The sequence below is a fragment of the Poecile atricapillus genome, chromosome 4, assembly GCF_030490865.1.
Source record: "Poecile atricapillus isolate bPoeAtr1 chromosome 4, bPoeAtr1.hap1, whole genome shotgun sequence".
Classification (NCBI taxonomy): domain Eukaryota; kingdom Metazoa; phylum Chordata; class Aves; order Passeriformes; family Paridae; genus Poecile; species Poecile atricapillus.
In genome coordinates this window covers 41,705,765-41,726,572 of record NC_081252.1, presented here as the reverse complement: position 1 = coordinate 41,726,572, position 20,808 = coordinate 41,705,765, and the positions used below count along the sequence as shown (strand labels likewise).

Below are 20,808 nucleotides of genomic sequence, written 5' to 3'. Positions count from 1 at the left end.
AGCAAGGTCAATCAACTGTTCTAACATTTGAATTGTACAGTTTGTTGCTGTTTCATCTTAAGCTCTGAGAAAACACAAAACAATATTTAGTAAAATATGTTCTTTTTATTCACTTTTGTTAAATACATGTTCACACTTAAGAAAATTTAAAACAATACATAGAAAAGGAAACTGCAATTTTTTATTACAAATACAATAGCATGTCACAATATGTTACAAGCTAAATGTTTATTTCAGAATTGTAGGCAGCATACAAGCAGTGTTTAATTTTTATAGGACTATGTAAAATTACTATTTCTAGATCTGTTCTTTAGATTGGAGGTCTTTTACTAGTTGACGGGTGAACAAGGAAAAAGAACAAAACAGAAATTACTACAAATGCTGTGTGCACTTAAGACATCCTGAAGAACAGGTAACTGTAACAGGGGGATCATGGAAGAATCTGCATACCTGGCCCATTATCTGCCCATTGGAAGAAGCCACACTGTTTTTCCTTCCCAAGAGGACACACAAAAAAGTTCCTTCCATTATTTGGACCAATCTTCAACACAGTCTTCATAACGCATCGCTTGCCATGGTTACAAAATGGAAAATCCAAGTCGGCCCACTGCCAAAGAAACAGGTTTCAGGCACATGTGATGAATTTCTTATTTTAAAACTGACAGTGGAAAAATATCTACAGGTGATGCCATGGAAGAAATTCTTCCTAGTACTTAGGATAGTTTTATCTCTTTTGTGAATACTTTTTAGATTTTTTTTCTTTAACATCAATGGCAACTGCATACATTTTGACTAGTGTAACTTGAAATTATGTTAACACATAGGTTTTTTTCAAGTTTAGGCATTATGGTCATTACTATCTTGCTACCTGATAGTCATTGACTTTTCAGGTGAAACTCTTTTTAGACACGTACATTTGTAGCAAGGAGCAGAGGCCACCAATTGCATCTAGGAAGGTTATGTTAGGTATTCGTGCAGCAGTGGGAGGGTTTGCCCAGGCAGATTACAGAATCATCATCCTTAGAGGCTAACAGGATTTTGGCTAGCCAGAACATGGATGACAATTAGATCTAGTTTGCTGTAGTTCTTCTTTCAGGAAGAAGGTGATCTAAACAACTTATACAAGTCACCTCAAACCAGTATTTCTCTTATGCATCTGTTTTACATCACTCAGATTAAGAGCATTTGCGCAAAGCAGGTGCCTTTTCAACAGTAAGAGAAGTAACTAAAACTGTTAAGATCGTAGTTATTATTATGGTCATAGTTTCAATTCAGTGTACAAGAGTACTTATGTCAAACTTTAAATGGAATATATCTGTCCATGACTGACAGGTCACTGGGCCAAGGAGGCTGCAGGAACAAGCACTGATTATAAAAACAGGTCCTGAAGTCTTATACATACTTGAAAGTAGTCACACTGAGTTTCCCTGGGGAGAGGGCAGCAATAAAACTGCCTTCCCTTGTTTTCTCCATCCTTTCTCACAACTCTGAGGCTGCAGAGACGGCTGTGTTTACTGCAGCGTGGATGCCCAGTGCTCAACAGAGGAGTATCATCTGTCAGATTTGTTCGAGGTGTGCTGTAATGACAGGTTAAAAACGACTTCTGCGTAAAAGGGATTACCAGCCCAAGAACTCTTTTCTACCATTGCAATAGCTCACCAGTGTACTTTTGCACACAGTGACAAAGGACTTGCTTCTCTAATGCACCCTGTTGTGCCTATAAAGCTGAATGACTGCGAGTAGCGAATAGACATGACTGTGAGCTTTTCCTGAGGTACTACACCAGTTTTCCCCACCATGTCTTAAACTCCTTTGAAGTACTCAAAATCATGTATGAAACAAAATAAATATTACCACTTATGTTATACTGCCCACCTCAAATCCTGACATGTTCTAAAAGAGTATTCTGCTCTCAGTGGGAAAAAGACTCATACCACTAATTACTCCAGTCTGAAGGTATTTGTATGCTTCACAGAAAAGACTCCCACCCTCTTTAGTAAATAGTTACAGTAATGCTCCAAATCATACTTGGACAAGAAGTAATCCAGATGATGGGATAGAATAGAATTCTCTGAATGGGATAAAATTTCTTTCTTCCTTATATATATTGAATGATTGAGATGATTTCTGACTAACTGCAACACACAAGGTTTCATTTAAAAGTAGTGACACGAAAAAGATTAATGCTCTGAAATGTATCTTACCAATATATTTATAGAGCAGAAAAGCAATAATGGAATCTTAGTGAAAAAAGAAAATATTAATTCATTCTGGTCAAGTTATCATCTTAGGAATTTTATGTTGTCTTCTCTGTCTGGAAGATTGCTGTCCTGCAGACACCAGCAGTTTTATTCCAACACCTCATTAAAACACAGTAAGATAAAAATAACCAACAGATTTTTGTTGGTTTTGGTTGTTTAAAAAAATACAATAAAAAAGCATTTCAGTTGATGATTTGCTACAACCTGTTGTCATGATTGATACTGTCTCATTTCTTGTTTGCAGTCTTCTCTATTCTCAATTATCCTGCCTACAGCCTCAGTTCCTCAGTACTGAGAACATGAGGAGAAATTGTATTCATTCAGTCTAGCCTGGCTAGTCAGCAAGATCATTTCAAAACTGGTGCTTCAGCAATGCAGGAAGTAATTTCCGTATTTCAGAACGGACACATGACCAAGAACTTCGTAGCAAATCATCAATATTTCACATTCAGCCTGCATAATTTGCCACTGTGACATCTACCTTGCAAGCACTCCCATTACTGTTGTGACTATCTACCCAACTCTGCAGTGACAACCCTCATAGATTCTCACATTCCTCTTAACTAGGCAATGGATATGTCTGAACAGGGCCCTGTAAATAAAAGTATGGGTAGGGCACTGAAGTGATTGTATACAGAATGGGGAGGGAAGTTAAGAGTGAAAGCAGTGATGGGAAGGTCATCAAAGCAACTGTACGGAGCTTCCTTTCAAGGAAGAATGCTGAAACCTGGTAGTTGACAAATAACTTTAATTAGAATATATTCATCCAGATACCTTCCTTTTGTAATCTTTCACACTGATTTCAAGAGCTCTCTAAGCAGATAGCAACTACATTGCTAAGATTAGACAACTCCTTAGGAAGAAATGTGCCTGACCTGTTAAAACTAGACTAGCCTATTCAATGGGAATAGCTGAACTATGAACAACTGTTTAGCTGACAGCAGTACTGGCTAGATGCCAAAATCAGGACTTTTCTAGTGACAGCCTAGGTAATTCAGTGCTTTTGAAATCTAAATTAAATTATAGTTAGCCTAGAACAAGTTACCTCTGGCAGAAATCCAAAGGCAACACTGTCTGAGCCCAACAGCATGGTATTCAATTAATTTTTAAGGATAAAGTTGGTTTATGGGATTATAAAGACTTGCTTTCATTTTAGCATACATACCTGACTGCTACATTAAATGGGTGAACCAAAGGAACATGATCAGTTTTCTGTTTCTTCTGTATGTGTTTGAAAGAGTCAGGCTGCTGACAGGAGGACAAAGCCAGAGCAGTTACATGTGTTGAGCAGTCCTTGTCTGTGCTTCCCCCTGACTGGCAGGCATTGCTTTGGATCAGTTTACAATTCCTTTTTGGAACAACACACTGAGAGTGTCCACCAGATACCTGGGTATCATTTCCCAAAACAGGGTTGTTACCAAGATCTGTTAAGACAAGAGTTGTAGTTCCAAATGCAGTTTTCCTATTGATCTTTATTTCTGTGCTTGGTTTTCTGAAATCATTACAAGGGTACTTCATTAAGCTTGTGTTAAGGGCTGCAGAATCTTCAAAACTCTCCATCTTTGGAACTAAGGAAAAAAGTTATTAGTTATAATCCATCTGCATAGAACGCTACATTATATTTCTGATCTGTATTCCTAAGTTGTCATGGAGAGAATGAAAGAGTAAATTTACAGTACCATCTCAAAACCTGTCAAAATTAGGTAGAGTACAAAATTTCTTACAATAAAAAAAAACTCATGCACTCTTGGAATCATGTAAAACATGTGTTTCAAGATAACATTACCATTGCTTGAATAGGATCATTTAATAGTACTATGTAATGAAAGCTATTGGACAATTAACAATAAAAAATTTAATGTGGCCCAAACATAAGGATTAAAGTATTTAATTTTTTCAAAATAAAAAATCTAATCCCAGCAATGGGAGATCACACAGTATAGTACCTCCAAGCAGCGATGCATTATCCATTTTTAAATTACTACTTTACTATTGACACAAAAAGGATTTTGGGGTTTCTAGTGTTTTCAGAGTTCCAATCCTTTCCAAACTTCGTGTTCATCCAAACTTACTGTAAGAGGATTTTCAGAAGAAAGCAGTTCAGACTTTGTTTTGTGGTATAAACAACAAGTTTTTTCACAGAATTACAGGCCCTCCTAGTGGGCAATAATAATTTCAAAAGAATGGGAATAATTTATTAATGCAAATTTAATACATAAGGAGTCCGTAGGTAATTCCTTTCCTGAGAAACAGGTGATGGCATCCTATGTGCAATCTTTTTAGGTAGCTGTGAAACCATAGTGTTCAAGGACAGAGTCCTGCCTTTTCTACTATATCCAGTGTGTTCCATACAAAGAACAGGGAGAGTTAAGCAGAGCATGGGTAGATGAGACATACACAAGGGCACACCGTCTCCAAAGGCATTCTCACTCAGAAACAAAATAAGAATCTCTGCATTTGACTTGGAACATTACTTGTTTCTAGGCTACTTCTATTTTGCTACTGGTGCACAGTGAAACACACTGGTTTTATTCAGACTTTTAAAGAAAGAATAGTAGTAGCTCAGCCTTGTACTTAGCAAAGGAGCATGGAAATTGCAATGTAATGGTGAATAATTATCTGTCTACAGACTGAATTATTTCAACTGTAAGGCCAGCAGCAAATTTTACAGGCCAAGTATTCTGCCCTCAAAAATTCAAACATTTCTGCTGAGAGTAGTTAATTTTAGAAACAACATAAAAAACAAACACTGAACCAAGTGAGAAGGGAAAGATTCTTAAGGATTAAAAAAAAAAGAGAGGTAAGCAAATCCATATTTGAAAAAAAAAATCTCAAATACAACTCCTATACAAAAACAAAGCCTTATTTTTTTTAAAAAAAGATTTCCTAACAGTATTCCATCAAGTTGAAGACATCTTCAAATTCCAGACCTGATTTCAGTAATTGCATATAACTGAACAAGTAAAACTCAGAAGTACAGGAAAAGGAACAATATTTTGTTTCAAAGCTTAAAATAAAGCATTTGTGCACATGGCATAATATATTATAAAGGCCAGCTGACATCATTAATTCCAGGATAAATGTTAGTTGGTAAATCTTACTCTGTGAACAGATTAAAATTCTCAGGTTTCTGGTGCTGATTTGGCAGAAGAATTATGCAAGATTAACCTGTGTTGGCTACAACTGTCATGTAAGGCACGAAGACATAATTTTATTGATTCCTGGCCTGAGAAAATGAACTATAGCTAGTGCAAGATAAGGGTTTTCCACATATCACTCCAGTCATAAAATGATTAAGCAATGAAGCAATATTTAATGTAGATAGCAGCATTAAAAGCTTCAGCAAGAGACAAACAAGAAATTGAGGTAAGAAGTTCAGGATCATTTTTACTCTGAACTTGGAGGGAAAAAAAGTAGCCCCAGAGAAATCTGGTATCCTTTTAGCAAAGGGTACTAAAATACATTGCTTTTGTTCATATGAAAGAACAACAGTTAATTTTCTGACCCTTGATGATTTCTAATTCAGACTTACACTGCAAACTTTGAATGACTTTAAGGAGAGTTGAAAGAATGGAGATTTTTCTCACTCCTTGCCCCAGTAAAAACAAAGGGTCACTGAAGACACCTATGGAATCCCACCTGCACACCAGGTTGGAAGACAACACTTTAAGGGTTTAAGACAATATTGTCTGTGTAAGGTTTCCTCAAAATCTGACTTCAAGTCAGCTAGTTTTATATATATATATATATATATGATTCACAATGAGACACTTCTACATAAAAACTACATCAAAATCACAGACCTCCCCCGTCCCCTCTTTCCCAATACAGATGCCAGACAACCCTTCAGTACCTTCAGGTCTTGAAGTCAAACAGGCATCACAAATTTCAGCAGAAGGCTTGTTTATTAGGGTGCAGCGCATACACGTCCACTCCTCTTCAGATTTCCGAGCTACATGTTCATTAGAACATGACCCCCTGCCACATGCCCAGCCAATTAGGCTAGTTCTTGCTGGCAGTTTGCTGTGAAACAAAGAATGATGTTAGTGTTTTGTGACGTTCCTTCTACAAATTGCCTTACACCACTCTGTGCAGGGAGGCATGGGCTACACAACAAACAGTACACAGTGTTATGCCTCCTATCAGAGCTTGGACAGCATGTCACTGTTCAAGTTTGACTTTTCTTTACCTCAAGGGCAAATCTTTCCAGATGCTGCAGAAGTAATACAAATAGAAATATTTAAACAAAAAATTGACAGAAAGTTAATTATTATCTGATGTACTCTCCAGGACAAAGCTCCAGTCTCTCGGATTCCCCACCATTTCCAAGTACTGCAGCTTAGTGAGAAAGTTTCAAGGATTTGCCCCCCATCCCTTGTACACAATGCTTGCTAACAGATGCATTACTGGATGAGGAAATGTTTAGAAGATGTACTGCATAAAATCACACAGTCTAGCAAATAATTTTTTTTTTTCCTCATTTAAATGCTACCCATAAGTCCACTTCGTTATCTTAACAGCCAAAAGCACTGACAGCCTTAAAAGTTAAGTCTCTTGTGTGTCACCATTTGCTGGAAAGCCTTTTAAAATGTAGGAACCTGTTCAGAATTAAGGAACCTAGCTGTGACTTGTGAGGCAAAGCTACTCCAAACACCACTAAAGATTTAGTTTTATATATTTTCCTGTAAATTATCATACCTTCTGTGTTGATAGACTGATTTAGAATCATAGTTACTCCTTTACAGCTTCCTGTTACCAGGGTCTACTCTTGTCATAGTACCAGAACACTGACAGCATGCTATATGTAACTTGAACTTATCTGTTCAGTAAGTTATGTATGTTTATTTTTTAGTACTATATCATCCAATTTATGGTTGATAAGCTGTCATGTGGATTTTGTCAGTTTTAGTGGAATTGTGCAATTTTTGGAGACTTTTATTAATACTAAGAATTTAAGCACTTCAATCAATAATGCAAATGCTGTAGTTGGGCACTGTTGTGACACTGCTTTGACCTATCACTTTTTCCATAATGATAGCTTTCTGTAACAGGCTAGAGTTCTAAGATAATGGTAGAGATATCCACTACCTACCACATCTTCCACAACAGAAAAACTACGGAGGATAATGAGAACTGCTGACATACCGAAGAGTCTGTGCTGTTAAGAGGTAGAACAGACATTACGGTAGCATTCACCAAATACTGTGGCTAGCAAACAAAACAGCTGAACTGTAAGTGTTAAAGTGGGTATTTTCACATTATTAGATCACTTGTTCTTCTACTCAGTTATCAAAAATGCATTACTAGACTGAATATATTCAGTGTGTTGTATTTGAAAGTTTAATTCCATGTCATTCCCCTGGTTCATCATTACCTGGTTCATGTCATTACCCCCCCACACCCTATCCCAATTTATTAAATATGTGGAAAAAGGTCTATTTTTAAAATTCAAGGTACATTTGAATTTGATGGGCTAAGCTTGTAATGGGTATTTTCTTATTGTTTTTCAATTGAGCAAAATAATAAGCTACTTGACCCAAGAAACACTGGGTTGAATTCTACAGTTTATGATCTGTAGCAAGTCAGTCTAATCACATGAGCCCCTTCCAGTCTTCAAATGTGAGAAGCCTGGAATGGCAAATAAATTACTTGAGGTATTAATAATTTTACATGGTAACAGTTACTGTACAGTTGAAAAGAGAGCAGTAGAACACAAAGAACTGACCATTAGGGTAAGGACAAGACAAGAAACCACCTTTTTGTTTTATAACTACCACTACCATGTTTTTCACTTAAATACAGCACTCTTCAGTTGTTTATTTAAAAGTACAACAACAAAACGCTGTATTACTTGTTCTAGAAAACAGGAAGATTTTTTCCTTACATTGTATTCTAGTTATCTGACTCATTGCTGTCTTCCTACATTTTGGCAAAATATTTCTCATTATTACTTTCTGAAAATACAGCAGATTTGGGTTATCAGCTTGTGAAATATTTATCTTCCATGCTTGAATTTTCGATATTTGATCTGTATTCAAAGGCAATTTTTTAAGCTTTAAGCAAAGTCCCTTCAGCCATCTGAGTCTTGAAAGAAGGTTGGAGGTAGGAGAGGGATTTGTGCGTTCTGTAAATGTTATCTAAAATATATATATATACACACACACATACACACACACTAACAAGGCAAAGTTGCAAAGTGAAACAGCATCTTATATTAGATTGACAGAGAGTATAAAGGCAAAATTCTGAAGCCTCAGATGAAAATCTTCAAGAATAACAGATGCCTAAGTTTGAATAAGGTGCTTTTGGAACTTTTACCTTTTGACCCTTTGTGATACCAAATGCATTTTCTCCTTTCCTGAAATAAAAGGAGGAAAGCTGCTGCTAACACAGTTTATGCAAAAGTGAAAGTGTCTCTGTAGCACTCCTATAGTAAAAGTTTTTAAAATCCAGTAAGGAGGAAGAAAAAGTACCTAGCCACTAAAATGTTTGCTGCACTCTGAATTTACTGACGCTTTAGTTATCCTCAGTATAACTCTATATCCAGAAGAAAACTGCATGGATGCACAGCTATCTAGATATGCCAGGACTGATGGGACTATCCTGTAAAAAAAATGACAAATTCCTACTTCATGATATTCAACTCAGTTGTGTGGAAACATCCAAGCCCTTTATATTGGTAGCACCAAGAAAAAAGGGCAACTTTACCAGTGACTTAGTTTCAGTGAGTAAATCTGAGCACTCTGAATTGTTTTGTAATTCCCACATTTGATTAGAAAAATAGCTACTTCATAATAGTTTATACCTTTGAAAAGCACAGTAGAAAAGAATCAAAGCTTCTAACCATTTTAAAACACCAATAGCCGATACTATTTTTTTTCAAGATGTTTTTGTCTGGCATAGTTAAATTTAGTTATAAATGCACACAGATCCATTCTATTTCAAAGGAGGTGTCCACTTACTGCAACAGCACTTTGAGGTGATTAAAAATGCCACCATGTTATCATCATACCTAAGATTGACAAGCTGGGGATCTGCCTTTTGACAGTGAGAGCAGAAGTAAGTCATCCTGTTATGGTCTCCCAAACGACACACGGTGATGCTGCCACTGCACTCCCTGCAGGCTGGACGCTTGTACACTTTGTAGTGTTTGTAGAGTGGAGACCCAGTTTTGCGGCACTAAAACAGAACGTGTTTAAAATCCAAGTAAGAGACTCAAGATAAATTTTATGTGAGTCTGAAAATAAAAAGCCCTACATAGACTGTCAGCTCATTGACTAGATGAAGATACTTTAGACAGACACTATTAAAGGCTATTTCACATTATTTTATGTAAAGAATTAACAAATCGAGTGTAACAATATCTTTAATTCTCCACATAGTGAAATAAAAGACAGAAGGAAAAAAAAGCATACTAGTAAGGTGCAAGCAAATACGTGCTAGGAACTCTCTGAGTTTAGCTGGACCAAGCTAGCTCTGATTCAGCAGCAGTTGTCTTTGACCAGGCACCTGCAATCAAACAGCTCCAATCAATGCAGCAAGGAAAACAAAACAAACATAAAGCACAAAACAAAAACAGCCTTCTCTCACCCCCAAAAGAGCCAAAAACATAGCACAGCTCAGACGTGATGCTACAATCTGGGTTAATAAGCCTTCCCAAAACCTAAAGAACTGTGCAATGCAGAAACGTTCCCAAGATTCTGTAAATCTTGGGTAGTGCCCAGTTGCCAAGCTGCTCAGATTCATCTTGGCCCTGGCCATGCCAGACAACCTGGCTCATGAAAAGCCAGTTGGTACTATGGTAATCTCCCTAGATTCTGGCAGAAAGGCATATTAAATTAAGAATAGTACAAGCCCAAGGGCAGTGACCTGAAGAGCCTCCAGACAGCTGGCAGGCACATTTCATGAGACAATTCACTAACAATCCATGAAGTCAGCATAGAAACACTACAGCTAAAAGTGGGGAAAAAAAATTCCAAACTAGAAGAGCCCAACAGAGATGCAGCCAACTTTGCAGAGCCACGGAAGTTTCTGCACTACAATTGCAAACACTTGAGCACAGTTCAAATGACACCACAGCTGGCCCAGCAATACCAGCACAGCTCTGGCAGAGTTCAGTGGCTCCAGCTCCATAATGTATGAAAACCCTTGGAGTTCTCCCAAAACACAGGTGTCTTTGAGCACAGTACATTTGCTTCTGCTGTGCTCTTATTCATCAGTCTTGCTGATAGAGAATTCTTGTGCCAGTGCAAACTAGTAATTCAATAAGAAGGAATTACTAATATATATTTGCATGAATATTCACAGCTGCCTCCTCAAGGTTTTCAGTCATTTTCTTATGAGCAGTTTTTTTCCCATTCAGTTATGCAAAAACCAAACAAAAGCAACATCTTTTTACACAAACAAGATTCTTCATCTTTGCATCTGTAATGATTACAGTATGATGACTGCAAACAATCTGTAACAGTCTGTAAAAATTTTCAAACACTATCCCTCATTAACATATTTTCATTATGTCTCTATAAGATGAAGGAAAGGCTAGCCCTCTTAAAAGTACTTGACTGGTGAATGCTTGCTAAGTGTGGACAGCAAAAGTTTTCAAATTAGCTAAACAGAAAGTTTAACTTGCTTATTTATTATCAGTCTAAAAGCCTTTAAATTCCCGAGTATTATACTTGTTGCAGAACTAGACAATATCTCTTTAGTGGCAGACTTTGCTATGATGTTCAAAGAAATGAAAACATTTCCCAACCAACAAACTAAAGTACTCTTTAAAATGGGTTGAAAGAAAGCAGACATTTAAGCAGACTATTAAACAAATTACAGTTTTAGCCTTTATGATTTTAGGACTGTTATGTGTCCTCACCCTCACCAACCAAAAAATTTCTTTTCAGCAGTGCTAGCTCCTTGCCTTTCATGAACATCAAGAGAAACAGACAAAAATGTCACTACTGCTGTTCATTTCTTTGTATGCAGCTTAAAGAAACAAAACATAGAAGAATTAGGTCAAATTCTCTCTTTATCTATTGTGGAAAGTTAAGAAGCACCAGGAATTATAGAGTTTATATGGGAAGAAATTAAGTCCTACTGAAGTTATACCAGTAGGAAGAAATCATAATTTATTTCACTTTATCAACCAAAACCATTATTTCAGTTAGGAAAAAAGGGTATTAGAAATTACCAACTATCTAGTCAAATAAATTTAATTGCTATTCCAAGTTTTATAAAGGAAGCCACATCAACTACCTTCATACTTCTCTGGGACAATCTCTACTTCCCAGTTTGAAGAATAATCTCTGTGTTATCTTACATGTGACTTTGTGGTTAGCCTACATCAATTCTGACATGTTCAGAGTGGCGTAATTGCACATGCACGGAAAAACTGAACTAGCCCTCAGGCAGTTTTTTGAACTGGCCTCTGAAGGTTTTTTGGGCCAAGCATGACAATCTTGACTCACCTTCCCATCATCTGGCAAGTCACAATGAATAAAGAGCACACAAACCAACACTCCTGTTCAAGGAAACTTGCTTTGTTGCATCTTTATACTGTTATACCTTATCTGTTTTCACCAGATGACCACATACAGCTAACATGACAGAGTAACATTTTGGAAGTTTTCCAGAAATATGTGCCAATACCTTATAAAAAAGCAGCGTAAAATCACGTGTCATTTTCACCAAGTGGCGTATATGCTCATCTGTCAGTTGGCAAACCTGTAAGAAAGACAAGAATGATTTTTAGAATATTATGACGCTAAGGGACAATGGCAAAAATTACCTATGAGGTAGGTACACTTTGAACACCGATGTGGAGTTGCTTTTCTCCATGTTGTGATAATTCCCTGACACCATATTATATGCATCATCTCAGTAAAACAGTACATGCTCACATTCTATACCACAGAAACTCACAGCTTGCATATCAGTGTGCTTTTCTTCAACCACACAAAACATGTGGTAGAAAATTCAGTTGTCTTTCCCTATATATTGACCAAAGAGTTCATGATCACATGAATGACGTAAGAGTTAGCAAGTCTCTCCCAATTTCCTCATGGATCATAATATGACATCATCTGAGGCTCTTTCCTCTGAGAGCTATTCAGGAAGAATATGCAAGTCAAAGGCAGCACAATTAGAGAGATGTATCAACCAAATATATTTTTCTTAAGAAACCAAAATTTTAAATCACTTTTTTTTTTCTGCCATATCGCAGATAAAATTAAAATCCGAATTGATCCTATGAACAATTTTCAAAATACTATGTTTAAAAAACTTTTCAGTTACTAATCTTCACCAAGCTTCCATTTACATTTGATGTAATGCCTGTTTGGCAAATATCATAGTCTCAACCAAAGTTTGGAGACACATGCTTGAGGATCTTAAAACAGAAAAAGTGTGATAAAAAATTGTAGAAAAAACAATTGGTGCCAGCTAACAGGATAAGAAGTGGAAGAAGCAGCTGCAAAAATTATCAACTCTACCACATAAACTATTTTGGATAGTAAATGAACAAAAAAAAAAACAAACCTGAGCACTTTTCATTTTCCCTTATTTATGGACTGTCAGCTTAATGGTAGCATAACAGGATGCCACACTTAGAATATGAAAGTTAATCAGCTCCAAGGAGTACCATGACAAAAACCTCCCATTATAATAATAAAATATTAATTTAGTGTCTAAGAATAACTTAAGAAATTACAGATGATAAAAAAAGGTTAAGAAGGTATCAAAATATTAAATAAATATGTATTTAAATTCTTAACATTTTGGTGTCCTTAAAAACCATCTTGAGACATTCACCCACCTTAACAGCTGGATGAAGACGACTATCAAACAGTGCTTCATTTTTTATGATATTTCCCACTCCAGGTAATACTGCTTGATCCAATAACACATCACACAACATACGGGTGTTCTGCTGCTTGATCTCATGTTCTGCTCTCGAGAAGCTAAACTTTGGAGAACAGACATCCAAACTTTCCATCATCCTCACTTTCTGCTCACACTCAGCTGCATTTCTGAAAGAGAAGAGAAAAATACGCTGAATAATTTTTATTTTAAATATATTCTAATACAGCAGTGTAGTTTTAAAAACAACACAACAAATTACAATAGAACATTATATGCAGATAACACAAACCATGAAAATACCAATGACAGGAAGTGGCACAGAAATTCCATTAAACATCTCTTCCAAAAACAGGTCAACGATACATGCATGGAACATGCATCCAATCCAACATACAAGCAATTGTCTCATTTTGCTCCTATTAGCTTGAAAAATATTTGCCAGCTCCTTGCTTTAAAACTGCTTACAATATGGAAAGCCCATGTGTTTGAACCCTCAAACATACCTAACTGTATGGTTATGTGGTCCACTAGTTACAATATGACATTTATGTGTGTGTGTGTGTGTATATAATCTGTAAACTAAATTTATATATTAGATTTAAAAAAATTACAGAATATTCTGAGTTGGAAGGATCCCACAAGGATCATGAAGTCCAGCTCTTAAGTGAATGGCTCAAATGGGGATCAAACCTACAATCCTGGCATTATTAGCACCATGCTCTAACCAACTGAGCTAATTATAATTATGTAATAGATATATGTAGCAGTAGATCATTAGTAGTAGTTACAAAATTAAAATATATATATATTAGTATTTTAAGATATATAGATATCCTAGATTAGGATAAGCATAATCATTTGAAAATAATAATACAAGAAGTCTTGGCTAACATGAGATTTTGTGTCTTGTAATTTTAAGTGTGCTTATATATGTTACATGAATTTACATGCCCATTTCCACTCAAGAGCCTCAATCACTTTAAAATCAAGCTCACCGGTGGTTTTTTTAGCAGTGTGAAGTATAGTGCTAATGGGCATAAACATCTGCTTAATGTAAATTAGAACAATTATAAAAATTTGCTTCCAAAAAGGAAAAAATAAAAACCTAACCTTGGGAGCATGAAAACTTGAAACCAGTAATCGTGACAGGTTGTTACCCTTGTTAAGAAATGAGACTTGGATAGAAATTAACAGAGCAATGGGTTTCAGCGTACAGATCTAAGGACAGAATTAAATCCAATTTTCATTCCCAGTCTTGACACTACCTAATGACACTATAGCATAGAACTATTTTATCTGTATGTGCGCTCTGATACAAAACTAACAAACTTAAATTACCATACCAATAAATATGATCTGTTTAGAAATTTTTGTCTTGATAGAATCCAAGCACTTAACAATTTTTACATTATTTCTTATTTACCTTAAAAGAACATTATAAAAAGAAACTGTTTCCTTAGTTTCTGCTTTACCTATACTCTACCGTCACATCCCAAAAACAAAGAGTATCCTCCATAAGCTGTATCTCCAAAATTGGTTGTGCTCCATTTCTGTCTTTGCTTCCATCAGGATTAATGCGCATGGAACCATTCATACCAAAGTGAATCCTGGAAAGAAAGAGAGTTTTTATAGGTATTTTAACTTCACTATTATTTCCAAACATTACACCAGTCTATTTTTAGAGTTGTGAACCTTATGTAACCAAGGCAGTATATATGTACATTAATTCTACTCATTACCAGTAACACAGCAACAAACTGTTATTTTACAGAATGCTCAATTCCCAGAGAAGAAAGAATGCTCCCCAAGTAAAAACCCCTCCAAAATATAGCTGTTTTCGAGTGGTCTTCATAATTCATTATACAGAAGTGAAACCTGATCATTAAGTAGCACCATTTCCTGGTGCTCTTAGAAATTTTTTCCACTTAACATGCTGATCTTCCAATATAGATTCTTAAACCTTCAGGGAGGCTGAAAGAAATGAGGCCACTTGACCAGATAATTTTCAGTTAAAACAGGCAGAAGTCACCTGGCATGAAAAGAAAGAATTTAGTCCCCATATTGCCACCACTGTCATCACATCACAGCTACATCAAATGGCACCATAAACAAAGTAATTAGTATTTGCCATATGTTGTTTTCTGCTTTTCTTTGCCTACAACCAAGGCAAAACCTGCAGGTCAATTAAAAATTAATAAAAGAAATAGACTGAAAAATGCACAGATGGCAAAGTAGAAGAACAGATTCTTTCAAGCATTTATTTTACACATTAATAATGCTTTAAGAAGTCATACGTTTTATAAAATATTCTACCAGGAGCTATGATTGAGCAAAGAATAAGTCTGACTACCATCAGTGTCAGTGTTTCATTACCTTTGATATCCTGAAATAGGGCAAATTAGAAATCTTTTTAATTACAAATAGAAAAGGCATGCTAATTAAACCTAGGATCTGTTATTCAATGAGAACTAGTAATAAGGAGTTGACGATTTCTTGTTCTAAAGTAAAAAGGTGAGACTTTAGAATTATTTAGTGCCATACAATATTGCAGGAATCTGGATGTACTGCATGTACTATAACTGTTTTGTCTCTACAAAATGCAACTTCCTGTTTGAAACAAAGCATGCCAAAAAATAGCTGTCATTTCCAGATACCTTTACATGGAATTTTGGAGTAAAGCAGTAAATTATCTGAACACGTGACTATATCCAGTACTCCTGTACTGCAGAGTGGCTAATGAGAAGTTTCTCTAACACTTTCAAATCTCTGGAAGTGCCATTAGTAAGAACAATATGACCCCCCAAATACATTCAGTCTAAATGCATAGGAAGCCGCCTTCTCACTTCTTACCTCAAAGCTTTCTGATCAAAATACATAAAAAGTTCCTTTCCCAATGTCTCCACACCCCTGTAAACATGTCCAACAAGGAAATCATGACCAGAGCTTCTCTCTTTATCTGTAGCAGTCTGAAAAATGAGTACACACACACACAAAGATAATTTATACTGCTTAGATTGTAGCATCAGTACGCATTCAGCAAGCAGCTGTATGAACTAATTTTCCGACCTGGACAACATTAACTATATTGTTCTTAAGCATTCTACCAAAAAAATGTGACTGTTAACCCAGAAAGCAGTCACTACTGCTAACACTATCATAACTTGCTCAATTTTTTTCCCAGTTGAAACAATACGTCTTTTTTATCAGGAAATTGTATGCACTTTCCTTTGAGTCATGAATTTATAATATAAGTTTTAGACTGATGTAAAATAAATAGTTACAGTTTGAATATTAAAAACATGTCAGAGTGTCAATTCTGCCATTTGCAGATCCATATCCTTCTTCAAATGTTATTAATAGGCTTTCAGTACTTTGCATAGTGCCTTGTGTATTACAGAAAAGCTTCCACTGAGCCCACAGAGATATCTCTTCCTACTAGTTTAAAGTCTAATCTCAGAAGCAGGTGAGCAGCAGGTGAGACACTACTAAAGGACAAGATAAATGTGAGATTGAAGCAGTCATATTTTCTTGCTTAGCACATGAAAATACATTAAAATTTTAAGGGATGTCTACAGGTTACCTGGTCAAAGCAGAATACACTTAGGACAAGGAGCCCAGGGCCTTGCCCAGTCAAATTGAGAGCAGCTCCAGCAATGGACGCTCCAGTCTCTTTGGACCCTTGTTCCATGGCTTGACTATTGTGGTAGAACATTTTTCCTAATATCTAACAAGAATTTCTTGTTGTCACCTGCATCTGCTGCTTCTCAGCCACTGTGCACGTCCAAGAGGAGCCTAGCTCTGTCTCCCCCATATCCTCCCTACAGGTGGCTGAGGAGAGCAATAAAACTCCAGTTCTGTCAGCTTCTCCTTGAGCACCATGTGCTTCACCCTGCTAACCACACCAGAGGACTCTCTCTAGTATGTTATTAACTTGTTATTATTGGGGTGTTGGAAACTCAGGTGCAGCCTTGCAAGTGCTGATCAGAGGTAAGAATCATTCTTCTCAAACTGCAGACCCCAGCATGAGGGTGTCCCTTGGAATGGCATGCTAGTCACATGGACTCAGCTTTTACAGGATGCTATGTCCTTTTTTGGTGCAGAGCCACTTCCCATCTGAGTAGCAGCCAGGCCTGTGCTGTTCCTCTTCTGTTCCAAGAGCAGGATTCTACTCGTCCTACAAGTGCTGAACTTGAGTTTCTACCAGCCCATTTTTCTCAGCCTGTGAGGGTCCCCCTAACTAGCACCCCAAGGTCCCTTCAGACCCTGCTGAAACCTGTGAGCTGCAGATTCACTGTCATCACAGCGCTGACTGCAAGGCAGATACACATCAGTGCTTCAACTGCAGCACTCAATTTCAATGCAAATATGTGTGAAAGCAACTCTGGCAAATCAGCCAGGCCTCTGCTAGTTAGTGACATTTCAGAGCTACTCTATGCAATCTCCCACTGTATTATTACCTTGAAATTATACATATTTAGAGAGTTTTATGGTTATTATTTCTGTCAAGTAGGAAAATAAAAATGTTTCTTGCATAACATAATTTACCTTGTCTGTTATCAAAATATGAAGAAAGAAGAATTTTTCTTCCATGTAAACAGTTCATGCTTTCCAATAAAAGTATTTGGAGTCTGTTGCTGTGCAACAAAGTTTATTTTAACTTTAAGCCACTCAAGTTTGTTTAAAATAAAACAGAATAAGAAATGACTGAGATGGAAACTAACTTGTCTTTTCAAATATTTGAAGTTAAGTTCATACCTCTTTAGTATCAGGCAAACCCTTAGTATATCATAGTACAAACTCTGCTAACAGTGTTATATTCAGCAGTGGCCAAGGCTTTAGCCATGGTTAGCAGTCCCTGTGAAATCTAAGAAGTCCAACACCATTTTCCAATTGGCCATTTTCCAATTAATAAAGGCTGCCCTGAGGTGACTTTTACTGCATAAAGTGATGAAAATCAAACTATTTGAGGGAGTGAGATTTCTTTTTGAAACCATAGGAGTATAACTCCTTACTTCAAAAATCTGTCCTGAAAGATATTAACCTATAAAGACTAATCTTAAGACGTATCTTAATGATGAGACAGATGTATTTTCAACCACATTCTTTTCTAAATTGTTTCATTGAAGAAACAATCTTACTGTGCCTTAATCACAAACTCCTACACAGCTTTATACACACTGAAAGTGGGTAAAAATTCCCCAACTTTCTGCCTGGAGACATCCAATATACTTACTTGGGACACAAGCAACACAGTCTCTTAAAGATGAGCAAAATGAGGCATGGAAAAAAAGGTAACATTAGCTAGCTCTGTAATCAAAACCAGAGGACAGTACCTACAAACTCATCAGTCAAGGCCTGATTATTGACACCCTGTTTTCTCTGTCTGCTACAAGGTCTCAAGAGTCTCAGCAGCTTTCCACTAGCAAACTATTTTATGCTGTCAATGAAAGGATAAAAACTAGTAGGGAAATTACATACTGTGTACACTGAAAGAAAATGTCACACTCTTTATTTATATACTTGGCCTAACTAAAATTACTTAAAAAAAAATTATAAAAGTAAAAGCCCCCTTTCTGTAGGTCAAGGTGTACCTTTATCATGTTTCACATAGATTGGTTTCTAACTTTTCTATTTATTTATGGTTTTACATATTTCTATTTTCACATAGATGTTTTGGTTTGGAAAGGACCCTAACGAGCATCTAGGACATGCCTAGATTGAGATTATGAAGAAGCAAGATTAGCAATAATTTTCCTGGTATTTAACGTTTCCTCAAGCAACACAGTATTTTGAAATTTATCCTAAGTGAACACGAGCGATTCTAAAACCTATTCCTCATTACTCCTCAAAGCTCCCGTTTCTACACCTTCAGCATCGCCTTTACACATATGACATGCCGAGACCTACTGTGTTGCTGACAAGAATATTTCACAATTTAAGAATAAAGACGGTATTCGCGGACGACACCCACCACACCCAGGAACGACTGCAGCCGGGACACGGGGGGGCACCGAGCCCCCGCTCGGAGCTCCGGCGGCCTGGCACCCCAGCGGCTGCTGCCCGCTCGCTCGTTCTCACCCACACCTGGCGGCACCGACCACCGCGGACACCCACGAGCGACAGCGCTGGGTCCCCGCCGCTGCTCGAGGCGGCTGCCCTGCCCTGCCCTGTCCCTGTCCCGGTCTCCGGGCCGGGCGGCGCCTCTCTCCCGCCCTTGTCCTTGTCCCGTGCCCTGTCCCGTGCCCGCGCCCTCACCGCGCCGCCCCGCGCGGCCCGCACGCGCTGTCCCCGGCGCAGGCGCGCCCGCAGGCGCTCGGCGCAGAGCGCGCAGCCCGGGCCCTCCACCATGGCCGCCGCCCGCCCTTCGAATCTCCCGCTCGCCTGAGGGCGGTGCGGCCGCGCCAGCCACCGCCCCGGTACTTCCTGTGCATTTCCTGCCGAGGGGCGGCTCCTGCTGCTCGTAAATCACTCGCTGGCTCCTGCTAGATCCGTGGAATTGTTTAAAGCGCGCGCATGTGCATCTTCTTTTTAATCCACTATCAGAAATTAATTTCAGCTTTCAGTAAGTCGCTATTTAATAGGTTTCTGCAGTCAGTCCAGGTTTACAGAAGCAAAATGCTCCTCTACCCGCCGCATTTGAAGTACTAAGAAGCATAATAAACTCTACGAGCTGTAAGAAAACTGCAGGAATTTGCGTGGCACGGTAGAACATTGAACACCATTTCCCAGTGCCCAGCTCGTGAGGCAATACTCACACTGGTCAAAAACTCACAATATTATTTCTTACGTGCACAGCCCATATCCACTCTTCTTTTCTGAGTTCAATCAAAACATGTTTTCCGTAAAAGAATTTTTTTTTTTTACATGAAGTGAATAAATCAGGCTAAATGATGTTTGTTAAAATAAAATATAATTCACATTTTCTGCTGAAGCTGGAGTGTGTTACACTTGTTGCAAATGCCTTTTTTCTTACTGGTGTTTTTGCTGTGATCTTTTAATATCAAGACAATAAGGCAATTTCTAGTCAGAGAATTAAGCTCCCATGTCAGAAATCGGCAATGTTAAAAAATGGCATGTGAAAGTAATTTTTCTGTTGCTCTAAAATTCTGCCTTATTCTTTCAAGCAATTTGAAATTGATAACTCCTGTTTCTGTATTAATATTTAAAACACTTTGAAAGTATAGACAATAGTTCCTTGGCTGTGTCACTTGGCAGTCAAATATAATGTTTTTCATAATAAGGGATTTCATTTCATAGTTGGATATTTTTCAGTAGATGGTTTGTGCAGTGTGTTACAGTAGATTGATTTTTCAATTCCATTTAATTCTGCAGATGAATTAGAAGTTCCAATAGTAACCATTAATTAGGTCCTCTAGCAATTTTTCCACTTACGTACATGAATTTTAAAAAGAAATTCTGCATTCTCATCTCTTGCATGCGCTTTTATTCCACTAAAAGCTGAATTCCAGGTATGCACAAGCTGTTGTTGGTGAGATTCATATTAAGAGTTTGGTGGTGACAAACATTTGGGAATTTCTTTGCTATAATAAAAATATTTAATAATATATTTGCAACAAAAGGAAGAGAGGTAATAGCACTGTAATATTCCTGTCTGACTGTTCTATATTCTGAAGCAAATGACCAGTGCTGAACTCTGAATCAGGATAGTTTATAAATAAAAGTACCTAAGTGACAA

At 37.3% G+C, this 20,808-nt stretch overlaps 1 protein-coding gene across 1 annotated transcript; it reads right to left on the bottom strand.

Annotated features, from left to right (window-relative positions):
• Nucleotides 1-240: 240 nt before the first annotated feature.
• Nucleotides 241-19,885, bottom strand: NEIL3 (nei like DNA glycosylase 3). The gene is made up of 10 exons (XM_058838650.1): nucleotides 19,191-19,885; nucleotides 15,963-16,078; nucleotides 14,585-14,719; nucleotides 13,066-13,279; nucleotides 11,901-11,975; nucleotides 9,274-9,440; nucleotides 6,115-6,284; nucleotides 3,427-3,829; nucleotides 1,403-1,577; nucleotides 241-607 (listed from the first exon to the last, which is right to left on the bottom strand). The coding sequence occupies exons 1-10, from the start codon at nucleotides 19,458-19,460 to the stop codon at nucleotides 431-433; spliced, it is 1,902 nt and encodes a 633-aa protein (XP_058694633.1). The 5' UTR covers nucleotides 19,461-19,885; the 3' UTR covers nucleotides 241-430.
• Between the last annotated feature and the right edge of the window lie 923 nt (nucleotides 19,886-20,808).